This window comes from Stegostoma tigrinum, chromosome 4 (genome assembly GCF_030684315.1).
Source record: "Stegostoma tigrinum isolate sSteTig4 chromosome 4, sSteTig4.hap1, whole genome shotgun sequence".
In the NCBI taxonomy this organism is placed as follows: Eukaryota; Metazoa; Chordata; class Chondrichthyes; order Orectolobiformes; family Stegostomatidae; genus Stegostoma; species Stegostoma tigrinum.
The window spans coordinates 47,355,972-47,368,719 of record NC_081357.1 but is presented as its reverse complement, the minus strand read 5'-3'; the positions used below and the strand labels follow the sequence as shown (position 1 = coordinate 47,368,719).

General features: G+C 42.3%; 1 protein-coding gene across 1 annotated transcript in view; it reads left to right on the top strand.

Moving 5' to 3' along the window:
• Positions 1-10,603: 10,603 nt before the first annotated feature.
• The window catches only part of tfap2b (transcription factor AP-2 beta), a 44,218-nt gene continuing 42,073 nt past the window's right edge, over positions 10,604-12,748 (top strand). The window contains exon 1 of the mRNA XM_048531614.2: positions 10,604-11,059. Within this exon, the coding sequence (XP_048387571.1) occupies positions 10,979-11,059 (81 nt within the window). The 5' untranslated portion in view covers positions 10,604-10,978. The remainder of the gene's footprint in view (positions 11,060-12,748) is intronic.

The following is a 12,748-nucleotide window of genomic DNA, read 5'->3' as shown; positions in this document are numbered from 1 at the left end:
ACTGAGTCCCATTTACTGATGATAGACCTATAGTGACTTAAGTTCTATAACACATCAAACTTTAAAATGTTTGGCTTGTGCGTAAATCACATTGGGGCTCAACTCATATGCACCAACTGTAACTCATCAATGATCTGCACTTTTATGCACCTCCCAATCATTGAAATATTATTGGTTGTGGTGCTGTCAGCCCAGCTCCCTCTCTTAGCAATTTCTCTGAAAATCCATCTGCTTCTATAGCTTCCTACTATTTTCTTTCGAAGTCTCCTCAAAACTCAAACCAAATACAAAACACAATTTTTTTTTGGTTTGGTGACTACTTAACCATTTGTAAAAGTAAAGTACAAGTAGGGTGGCATGGTTGCTCTGTGGTTAGCACTGTCCCTCACAGTGCCAGGGACCTGGGTTTGATTCCACCCTTGGGCAACTGCCTCATTCTCCCTGTGTCTGCATGGGTTTACTCCAGATGTTTCAGTTTCCTCCCACAGTCCAAAGATGTGCAGGTTAGGTTTATTGGTCATGCTAAATTGCCCATAGTGTTCAGGGATGTATAGATTAGGTGGGGTATAAGGGGATGGGTCTGGGTGGGATGTCTGGGGGTCAGTGTGGACTTGTTGGGCCAAAGGGCCTGTTTCCACACTGTAGAGATTCTATGGTCTAAATGCAACATTGAGGTAACTTTTGTGCAAGTATAACGTCAAAAAATCTTCACAAAACTGCAGTCAGTGGAAGTGAGCTGAGGGTTGAGGAAGCACCGCACCTGTTGGAGTTAGACCTAACACAAAGGAAGATGGCCTTGATTGTTGAACTTCTGTTATTTCAGCTCCAAGCTATCTCTGCAGGAGTTCCTCAGGGTAGTTTCTTAGGCCCAATCATCTTCAGTTGCTATGGTAGTGAAATTCCCCCCATTATAAGATCAGAACTTCAGAGGTATGCTGTTGCTTGTGCTCCTCAGATTCTGAAACAGTTCATATCCAAACACAATAAGACTGGAACAACAATCAAACTTTGGCTGTTAAGTGACAAATAACATTTACACCAGGTAATGATCACTTTCAAAAACAATGATCATTGACCCTTGGCAATTAATGAATTGTCCATATAAATGCTTTGGTTACAAAAGAAAATCAGAAGATGCAAATCATACAACAAGTTACTTGCCTCTTGTCTCCCGAAATCTGTTGAACTTCTTGTAATTTTTATAATGCATCTGGATCCAACAATGTTCCATAAGCTTGAAGCCACCCAGAGAAAAATAGACCACAATTGCTGCCACCCATCTAGCACCTTAAACATTAACATCCTCCATCAGCTGTGGATAGCGCCAGCCATAAGTATCATCAACAACATACATTGCAGAAACTCACCACAACTCCTTCAAGGGCATTTTCAAAGTTTGATCCTTTACAACCTTGAAGACCAAAGCCTACAGAATGATAGGAACACCACCATCTGTGTGTTCCCCTCCAAACCAGGAACCACCCTGACTTAGAACTATATCGTCATTCCTTCACTGTGGCTAGACCAAAATCTTGCAAAATCTCCCCAACAGTATTGTGGTGTACTTGCGCCAGATGAACTGCAGCATTTGAAAAAGGCAGATCACCATCACTTTCCCAAGGAGAAGTGAGAGTGGCCAATGAATGCTAACCTAGCCAGCAATGTCACACCCAAGAGAAAATAAAATAATATTTGGGCACTTTCCTCTCGTAGTATAAATGTCAGCATTGTTGACATTTTTGGCTATTATTTAACATCATTTTTAGCATTTAAAAGTTTGAGTCAGGCTGCAATTTGTGAAAACATAATTTTGCTTAGAGGATGTGGTGCTCACAGAGACTGCAAATGCTGAACAGATACTACATTGATTGCAATTGTATAGAGTCATAGAGATCTACAACACAGGAAAAGGAGCTTTGACCTGCCAATCAGCTGGTCAAAAATAACTACCCAACTATCCCAATCCCATTTTGCAGCACTTGGCCCATATCTTCATATGCCTTGCCATTACAAGTGTACATCTAATTACTTCTTAAACGTTGACAGCTTTAGATTCCAAAAACCCTCTGGGTGAAACATATTTTCCTCACATCCTACCTCCTGCCCCTTTCCTTAAATCTATGGACCCTGGTTATTTTTTTCCCTCCGTCAAGGTGAAACGTTTCTTCCTGCCTATGCTGTGTATGTATGCACCTGTAATTTTATCATCTTAATCATCCACCCTGGGTCTCCCCTGCTCCAAGGAAAATAATTCTACTCTATCCAATCTTTATTTGTAACTATAACTCTCCAAGCCATTTCTGGTTGCAGCAGCAGTGCAAGCAGGAGCCTGTCGGGAAGCCGGTGAGTCACTGTTTTTGAATCTTTAAAAAGCTGACCTCGTGAATAGGCGGAGGTACGCTGAGCAGGAGTGGACACGGGACTGGTGAGTGAGTGAGGTAACATATTTGTGTGGTTGCATTGCTCGAAACAATACTCGGGTAAGTGTCTCCCACCCATCCTCCTCCTCTAACCAAAAAAAAAGGTTCTGTGTGCCTGATTGGTAAGGTAACAAGTTTATTTCTTATTCTTTATTTTTTAAGTCTTGGGAATTTAGAATAATGGGAACGGAGGTCAGGGCAGTTGAATGCTCCTCCTGCAGAATGTGGGAGGTAAGGGTCACCACTAGTGTCCCTGCTGACTCCATCTGCGGGAAGTGCACCCAACTCCAGCTCCTTGAAAACCGCGTTAGGGAACTGGAGCTGGAGCTGGATGAACTTCGGATCATTCGGGAGGCAGAGGGGGTTATTGAGAGGAGTTACAGGGAGGTAGTCACTCCTCAGATACAGGAAAAAGGCAGATGGGTTACGGTCAGGAGACGGAAAGGGAACCGGCAGGCAGTGCAGGGATCCCCGTGGCCATTCCCCTCAACAATAAGTATACCGTTTTGGATACTGTTGCGGGGGATGACTTACCAGGGGAAAGCAGTGGGGCACAGGTCTCTGGCACAAAGTCTGTCCCTGCTGTTCAGAAGGGAAGGGGGAAGAGGAGCAGAGCATTAGTCATTGGGGACTCCATAGTTAGGGGGACAGAAAGGAGGTTCTGTGGGGACGAGAGAGACTCACGGTTGGTGTGTTGCCTCCCAGGTGTCAGGGTGCATGATGTCTCTGATCGTGTTTTTGGGATCCTTAAGGGGGAGGGGGAGCACCCCAAAGTCGTAGTCCACATTGGCACCAATGACATAGGTAGGAAGAGAGATGGGGATTTAAGGCAGAAATTCAGGGAGCTAGGATGGAAGCTGAGAGCTAGGACGAACAGAGTTGTTGTCTCTGGTTTGTTGCCTGTGCCACATGCTAGTGAGGTGAGGAATAAGGAGAGAGAGGAGTTGAACATTGGGCTACAGGGATGGTGCAGGAGGGAGGGTTTTGGATTCTTGGATAATTGGGGCTCTTTCTGGGGTAGGTGGGACCTCTACAAGCAAGATGGTCTTCACCTGAACCAGAGGGGTACTGAAATCCTGGGGGGGAAATTTGCTAAGGCTAGTCAGGTGGGTTTAAACTAATTCAGCAGGGGGATAGGAACCAAAATTGTAGTTCGAGTATAGAAAAGGTTGAGAGTAGGGTGGTCCGAAATAAAGTTTCAGGGACGCAAGATGGCACCGGCAAGCAAGAAGTTGGTTTGAAGTGTGTCTACTTCAACGCCAGGAGCGTCCAGAATAAGGTGGGTGAACTTGCAGCATGGGTTAGTACCTGGGACATCGATGTTGTGGCCATTTCGGAGACATGGATAGAGCAGGGACAAGAATGGTTGTTGCAGGTTCTGGGATTTAGATGTTTCAGTAAGAACAGAGAAGATGGTAAAAGAGGTGGAGGTGTGGCATTGTTGGTCAAGGACAGTATTACAGTTGCAGAAAGGATGTTTGGGGACTTGTCAACTGAGGTAGTATGGGCTGAGGTTAGAAACAGGAAAGGAGAGGTCACCCTGTTGGGAGTTTTCTGTAGGCCTCCGAATAGTTCCAGAGATGTAGAGGAAAGGATAGCAAAGATGATTCTCGATAGGAGTGAGAGAGACAGGATAGTTGTCATGGGGTCTTCAACTTTCCAAATATTCACTGGGAACATTATAGTTCGAGTACTATAGATGGGTCAGTTTTTGTCCAGTGTGTGCAGGAGGGCTTCCTGACACAGTATGTAGATGGGCCAACAAGGGGCGAAGCCACATTAGATTTGGTACTGGGTAATGAGCCTGGCCAGGTGTTAGATTTGGAAGTAGGTGAGCAGTTTGGTGATAATGATCACAATTCTGTTATGTTTACTTTAGGATGGAAAGGGTTAGGTGTATACCACTGGGCAAGAGTTATAGCTGGGGGAAAGGCAATTATGATTAGATTAGGCAAGATTTAGGGAGCATAGAATGGGGAAGGAAACTGCAGGGGATGGGCACATTGGAAATGTGGAGCTTATTCAAGGAAAAGCTCCTGTGTGTCCTAGATAAGTATGTACCTGTCAGGCAGGGAGGAAGCTGTAGAGCGCCGGAGCCATGGCTTATGAAGGAGGTGGAATCTCTGGTCAAGAGGAAGAAGAAGGCTTATGTTAGGATGAGATGTGAAGGCTCAGTTAGGGCGCTTGAGGGCTACGAGGTAGCCAGGAAAGACCTAAAGAGAGAGCTCAGAAGAGCCAGGAGGAGACATGAGAATTTGTTGGCGGATGGGATGAGGGTAAACCCTAAGGCTTTCTATAGGTATTTAAGGAATAAAAGAATGACAAAAGAAAGATTAGGCCCAATCAAGGATAGCAGTGGGACGTTGTGTGTGGAGTCAGATGAGATAGGGGAAGCGCTAAATGAATATTTTTCAACAATATTCACTCTAGAAAAGGACAATGTTGTCAAGGAGAATACTGAGATACAGGCTACTAGACTACGTGGAATTGAGGTTCACAAGGAAGAGGTATTAGAAATCCTACCGAGGGTAAAGATAGATAAGTCCCCTGGGCCGGATGGGATTTATCCTAGGATCCTCTGGGAAGCCAGGGAGGAGATTGCCATTGGCATTGATCTTTAACTCGTCATTGTCTACAGGAATAGTGCCAGACAACTGAAGGATAGCAAATGTGGTTCCCTGTTCAAGAAGGGGAGTAGAGACAACCCTGGTAATTATAGACCAGTGAGCCTTACCTCAGTTGTTGGTAAGGTGTTGGAAAAGGTTATAAGGGATAGGATTTATAATCATCTAGAGAAGAATAAATTGATTCGGGATAGTCAGCACGGTTCTGTGAACGGAAGGTCGTGCCTCACAAACCTTATTGAGTTCTTTGAGAAGGTGACCAAACAGGTAGATGAGAGTAAACCGGTTGATGTGGTGTATATGGATTTCAGCAAGGCGTTCGATAAGGTTCCCCACAACAGGCTATTGTACAAAATGCGAAGGAATGGAATTGTGGGAGATATAGCAGTTTGGATCGGAAATTGGCTTGCTGAAAGACGACAGAGGGTGGTAGTTGATGGGAAATGTTCATCCAGGAGACCAGTGGTGTACCGCAAGGGTCGGTGTTGGGTCCACTGCTGTTTGTCATTTTTATAAATGACCTGGATGAGGGCGTAGAAGGACGGGTTAGTAAATTTGCAGACGACACTAAGGTCAGTGGAGTTGTGAATAGTGACGAAGGATGCTGTAGGTTGCAGAGAGACATAGATAAGCTGCAGAGCTGGGCTAAGAGGTGGCAAATGGAGTTTAATGCAGACAAGTGTGAGGTGATGCACTTTGGTAGGAGTAACCAGAAGGCAAAGTACTGGGCTAATGGTAAGATTCTTAGTAGTGTAGATGAGCAGAGAGATCTCGGTGCCCATGTACACAGATCCTTGAAAGTTGCCACCCAGGTTGACAGGGCAGTTAAGAAGGCACACAGTGTTTTAGCTTTTATTAATAGAGGGATCGAGTTCCGGAATCAAGAGGTTATGGCGAAGCTGTACAAAACTCTGGTGCGGCCGCACTTGGAGTATTGTGTACAGTTCTGGTCACCACATTATAAGAAGAATGTGAAAGCTTTGGAAAAGGTGCAGAGGAGATTTACTAGGATGTTGCCTGGTATGGAGGGAAGGTCTTACGAGGAAAGGTTGACGGACTTGAGGCTGTTTTCATTAGAGAGAAGAAGGTTGAGAGGTGACTTAATTGAAACATATAAAATAATCAGAGGGTTAAATAGGGTGGATAGGGAGATCCTTTTTCCTAGGATGGTGACAGCAAGCATGAGGGGGCATAGTTTTAAATTGAGGGGTGAAAGATATAGGACAGGTGTCAGAGATAGTTTCTTTACTCAGAGAGTAGTAAGGGAATGGAACACTTTGCCTGCAATGGTAGTAGATTCGCCAACTTTAGGTACATTTAAGTCATCATTGGATAAGCATATGGACGTACATGGAATAGTGTAAGTTAGATGGGCTTGAGATCGGTATGACAGGTCGGCACAACATCGAGTGCCAAAGGGCCTGTAATGTGCTGTAATGTTCTATTTTCTAAACCAAGCAATTCTCCCCTACATCCTATACTCACTCTCCTGCGAGAATCTGAATTCCATTATCATTATCAGTGTCAACATACTATACTCTGGCAAAGGCCTAACCAACGTTTTATGCAATTCCATCATAACTTCCCTGGTCTTAAACTATTTACTTGTCTAATAAAGACAAGTGCCCAATACCTTCTTAACCACGTTATCTGCCTGTCCAGCTATCTTAAGAGACCCACGTACATGCACATCAAGTTCACACTGATCCTTGGTGCTTCTCAGATCCTACCTTTCATCATGCATTCACTTGTCTTGTTTGTCCTGCCCGAATGCATCCCTTATCCAGATGGAATTCCATTTGCTCACTGACCATCCGTCTGATTTTATCTTTATATCACTGCCAGATGGAACACTTTTGCAACACTAGAATTTGCAGTATCACTAAAGGAAGAAATAATTTGGATTGATGATTTTGTCGATTATATTAAAATGGCATGTATTAAATCATTTTATCGGGGGATTTAGATTTGCTTGCATTAAACTGAGGAAGAGATTTTAGACAAAGTTTGTATCTTGTGTTTCTCCACAGATTCCACACGATGGCGCTGTTGTGAATCAATTTGTGAATTCAGCCGAGTGGTTTTAAAAAGTTGAGATAACAAAGTGTGGAGCTGGATGAACACAGCAGGCACAACACACCTTCAAGGTCTGGGCCCGAAACGTCAGCTTTTGTACTCCTAAGATGCTGCTTGGCCTGCTGTGTTCATTCAGCTCCACACTTTGTTATCTCGGATTCTCCAGCATCTGTAGTTCCCATTATCTCTTTTAAAAAGTTCGTTCAGTTTGCTCGCTGTCGCTTAAAACAAAAATGCACCAACCGGATTCGAAGAAAAGGAAAGGCTGAGCAGTATAGAAGTAAAAATTGCAACGAAATTACATATATACCTCCCGCCTTTGAAACGTAATCATACAGATCATACAGAGAAATCATACAGATAACCGGAGCTGGTTTTAATGGGAAATTGTAAGCGAAGTCCCTTTTATACTTCAATACTACCATACAAAGTTGATATTTTTCAAAGTATGAACCGAGTTTAAATGTGTATAGATTAGAGGGATAAATAACTTGTCGTCTTCATGATAACAGTCATCTAATAATACAGTTGGGAATCTTGCGAACTTTATTTCCTAAATTGATGTTTTGTTAAGGCATGTGTAAAAATATTTAACATTCATAAAGTAACAGTTAAAGTAAATGGCACAGTTATATCCAGTGCGTCTTTCAGCCAGCTTTTTCTTAGGGGAGCAATAATCCAGCATATCTACTGTGCAGATAATTTTTTAAAAAATCTAGCTTCATTTAATCAATTTATCTTGAAATGTTGAATCATGCAATTGCACTCACGGAGCATCAAAGGCCAGTTTATTCCGCCATCTGTGCTAGTTATACAGAATGAAAAGACAGTGAGAATGCGGATAGGTATCATCCTTGTAATTCAACAGTTAGTCAAACCCATGACACATTGGTATCTCCGAGTGTTTAGAAAAATTGATCTCCTTATATGTTCGGGGGCAATTATGGTAACCTTTTGTTAATATTACCAGCTGAAACACTTTAATAATCTGTCTAAACAACGCAAATTAGAAACACGCTGAAAACAAGTCTATATTTCCACAGGGTGCATGGAATATATTAAAGGTGAGAGGACCACATTGTCCCACTTCTGACAATTAAAATGCCACTGAAATGGGAGAATATTAAATTATTTTCGAATTTGAATGTATAGCTTAATTTTATTTATTCTCCCACGGGGGGGGGGGGGGCGGCGGGGGTGGGAGGGGCAGAGCAGTGAAAAATTCTCTAACAATCTGCAATGAATGCAGCAACGGATCTTTTCGCTTCTCACGCTTTTGCAGCCCATATCCGACAGAGGGCAGAGTAACTACGTCTAATCGCTGTCAATGTGGCGGCTCCTTTCAAAGTCGGAATCGCCCCTGAGTTGGGATTCATCGTTTCGCTGTCCAAACAAAAATTGGGTTAGTAAGAGCCCCTGCCATAAAAATCAAGAGCTACAATCAAATGCCACAATTTCGAAAAGATCGATCCTGGTGAAGCAGTTAAGGGAGGGTGGGTAGTACAAAACAACAATTTTGGGAAAATTCTACATGAAATTATTTGTTTAAATATAAATTAAAAGAGTTTGACTTTACATTGGAATAATAATGCATCCCAGTTTAAGCCAAATAATGGGAAAAATGTGTTCACATTCATACATTGTCGTGCAATTTTCTTCGCCGTTAACACAGTGTATTGTATCCATTCGACACATTAAAACGAGCCAGAGTTTTGTTCCTTTATGTGCAACCAAAAAACTGTGGGGCAATTTCTGAGGATCAAATCACAGTTGAACTATTTTGAGCATAATCTCAAGTTGGGATGACAGTATTGCACTGTATTCTATTTTCTCTGACAAAGAAACACGCGTGTTATTACCATTATCATTGTCGGCAATAGTTTGGTCACTATAATAACGTGCAATTCAATTTGAACGCTCTTTTGTGTGAACAGATCAGCTGATAGAAGCAGCTGCTATGTTTATTGATGGAGCGATGGAACCGAGCGTAACTGCAGGCTCCGTACACCCACCTCCCCGGCTCCTGTAAAAATCATTTCATTATTAAATGATCGGAACTGGACCATAACCAATTAATCACGTTGAGTTTCGGTGTAGTTTCGTTTAACTTGCGAATTAGCTCTCGCAATTGTATAGAGATAGCTTGACAAACTTCGTTCCTCGTTTGTGCTGATTTTGGGACCAATCTATGCATTCTCCGCAAGATTCTCACTGTGGCAATATTACTACATTCTGGCTGTACCACAGATCTGACTGATTGACTATCTCTGTCTTTCAATCCTTTCGCTCACCAACCTATATTTCGTCCAGCTCAATCTATATGCTGTCATTCAAATTTCATCTATCTAGCTTAGTCTTAAAGGAAAGAGTACCACGTTCACACGGTCGGCAAATAGAATATGCTTATCGTGTATTTGTCTGTACGCCTCAGTATATCGTCTTGGCCTCTCTGGTTTTTATTCTCTATCAGTCTCAATATACATCTAAAAGTTACTACGGACATTTTTCCGATTGCTTGATTACATTGAAAATACATGTCTATTTAAATATTAAACTATAGCGACAGTTTGCTTTGTATAAAACAAGAGAAAGTAAAACCATGTTGATTTGTGTATCTAACTGTCTATAATACATCCCTTGTTGAACTGTCATTTAATGTTTTGTAACCACCAAAACACTTTGTTTAAAGGAATGCATTTTTAAAAAAACTTTGTTGAAATGTCAGCAACCCGCTGACCGTAATATTAACCAGGAGGCTTCTGAGACCTATTGCCAAACTGTGTAAAGCTGACACATTTGCTTCAATTATATCAATCCCAATATATTGCGAATTCATCTTTGAAAAGTTGCCATTACAAATTGCTAACTTACAATATTTTACGTGGATGTGTTGATTTGTGGTTTCAAAAATGACAGCTGTGATTATGATATTGAAAACTGCAAGAATTGTCCGTTCTTGGTCTCGTTGTAGCTTCTTAACATGAAACTGATATTTGGGAAATCGGCCTTTGATAAAGTATTTTCATTCCCAATAACCAATTCGGTCATTTAACTTGAATGATGTGACGGTGAACAAAATCTGTGAAAAAGGGGAATTTCGAATAAAGGATCTATTTTAAGTGTGTTTTGGTAGCAGGCTACCTTCTCTCACAGGTAGAGAATTAATCTGGCAGCCAGGACTGTAAAAAATTCAAAACGGATACAGTTCATCGAAAATGTGTGCGCCAGGTGTTAATATGGTTAATACCTTTGCTTTAGAAAGCAACATTAAATGTTGCATCACTGAGTATCTTTCTAAAGTCAGGAAGAATTTGGTCTAACAGAAGGAACTAAAACGTTCAATATACTCCAATTGCAAGTTTTCCTGAAATGCTGTGCATCCAATGGGAGGGATAGATTGATGGAGAGGCAGGCGGAGGTGTGCCCTTTTATTGCACTGTACATGCATATATCCTATCTCTCAATGTTTCAGATAGATCGACTTATAAATAGATAGAAAACTAGGCAGACAGACTGACGACTTACATGTATTACACCCTACGTACTCAGTAATAGGGATTTTAACCCCACTGCATTGATGGGATTTTCATTACAAATACATCCATTGGCATTAGTTTGTTGTCTGAGATTGGGGCTAAAGTTTGGACATTACCGTTGAGTTAGTAAATGACTGCGAGGCGGTAGCGTCACCGTGCCGAGTGCTGCGAAAAAACCCACATCGGATTGGACTCTCCTGGTTCCCCAATTAAGTCGCTCATTAGCGAGGGAGGAAAGAGAGGGGGAGAGGGAGACTGCGGGAGAGAGAGAGAGAGCGAAACAGAGAGAGCGAGAGAAAGCAGATAGCTGCTCTTCACATGAATGCACCCATCTTCTAAAGATCAGAGTGCAAACATGCTCTGGAAACTTGTGGAAAATGTCAAATACGAGGACATCTACGAGGTGAGTAGCCACGGGGATTGTGCTGAGTTTCTTTTCGAGCTTTTTTTTCGCGAACGACTTTCAGAGCCACTATGCATATTGTTGGTTCTTACTTAGCAACAACGATTGACTTTACTCCCCAAAATAAAGCATTTCTCATTCGTGCGTTTACATTAGATTTTGGGCTGTGAAGGAAATGCCAGATTCACTCGTGTCACGCAGACAATTTCCGTGTTTTCACAGCGCCTAGAATTAGAGAGAGAGAGAGGGGAGAGAGAGAGATGGTGTTTACATTTCTCTGTGTCCTGCTGGTGAACGGGCGATCGGAAACGTTGGGGCGGTTTTGCTTAAGGTGATGATTTTATGGGGGCAGTTTTGCGCGTCGAGCTGACAAGTGGAAATCCAGTTGGAAATGATGGCTATGTTCCGGTCTCGAGCCGTTTGCTTGTGAGAATGTAATTGCTTCTAAATTATAAAGTGTATTTTGAGAGTCGGTCGCGTGTGTTCATTCCTGTTGCCTGCAGCCGGTGGAGTGAGACGGTGTCAGGCCAGAAGCTGCAAGAGTTCAGGTTAATGATTAAAACAACAGAAGTTCTCACTCACAGCCTACCGGTATTGGCACCATTCAGTTTGTCGGGAGAATGAGAGAAGGGGATGGGAGAACTCTGAGCGCAAGCAGAAACGGGAACAGAAGAGAGATGGCAGATAAATGATGTCAGCTTTGTGGTTTGCTTGAAACTGGCAGTGCGGGGAGGGGGGAAAATTACCATTCGTGAGGAAGTGAGAAACTGCACTTTAGAAAGGGCTTTATTTAGCCTTGTAAAATTTAAGGCAAATAGCACTCGTTTGTAGGGGTTTCATAACACGTTCTCTGGATGGCTTGTTAAATGAAGTGATCGGTTTAACAATGTACAAAGAGCCCGGAAAATGGCTTATGAAAGCGGCTGATGAATCGATGCCAACGTGCTGCTTACTGAGCCTTTCGAGCGGCCCGGCGGGTTGCCGCCCTCTGCACAGCCACAAATGTCTCCGCTCTCAAGGCTTTCCTCTGACTAATTATCAATTGCAAGCCGGCAAAGTCCGAAGCATTTGCCGTAGAATTTCAATACAACCCCGTGTAGAACATTCTAACTTTTTTTTAATTAAAAATGTGCCACATATTTCTGCCGTACAACCTACACAGGGGTGATCAAAAAAGATGCGGTTGTTGCTTTTCTCTATTATTTTAAGGAAGTAGTCGACAGATCTTTCACCTTAGTGCAGTGTTTTTTCTTTGAATCCAAATTTGTTTTAATTATTAGCTCCGAATTACACCATATTTACCGATTTAGGTCGCGCTTTTGAAAGGATGAATAACAATTTGACAGTCAAAGACATTTAAATAGCATGCGTAGACCAACGCAAAATGTACTTTTATGATCAGCCAACAGTTCAATTAATTTCAAAGGAAATTTATTTCGAGACAGCACTTTCAATGCTCACGTTAACCAATAGAATCATTTCCTTTGATTTAGTTGTAACACAGTATCCATATTGACAAATCTTCTAAGGACCAGACTGCAAACATGCTCTGGAAATTTGTGGAAAATGTCACATACTAGGACAGCAAATTGGCTAATGAGCTAAAATAATTCGAGAGTGGAAAACCCCAAGTTAGAATTACAACTATTCAGTTAGCCGAACGCCCGCGGTGATAGGGTTCACTGAGCT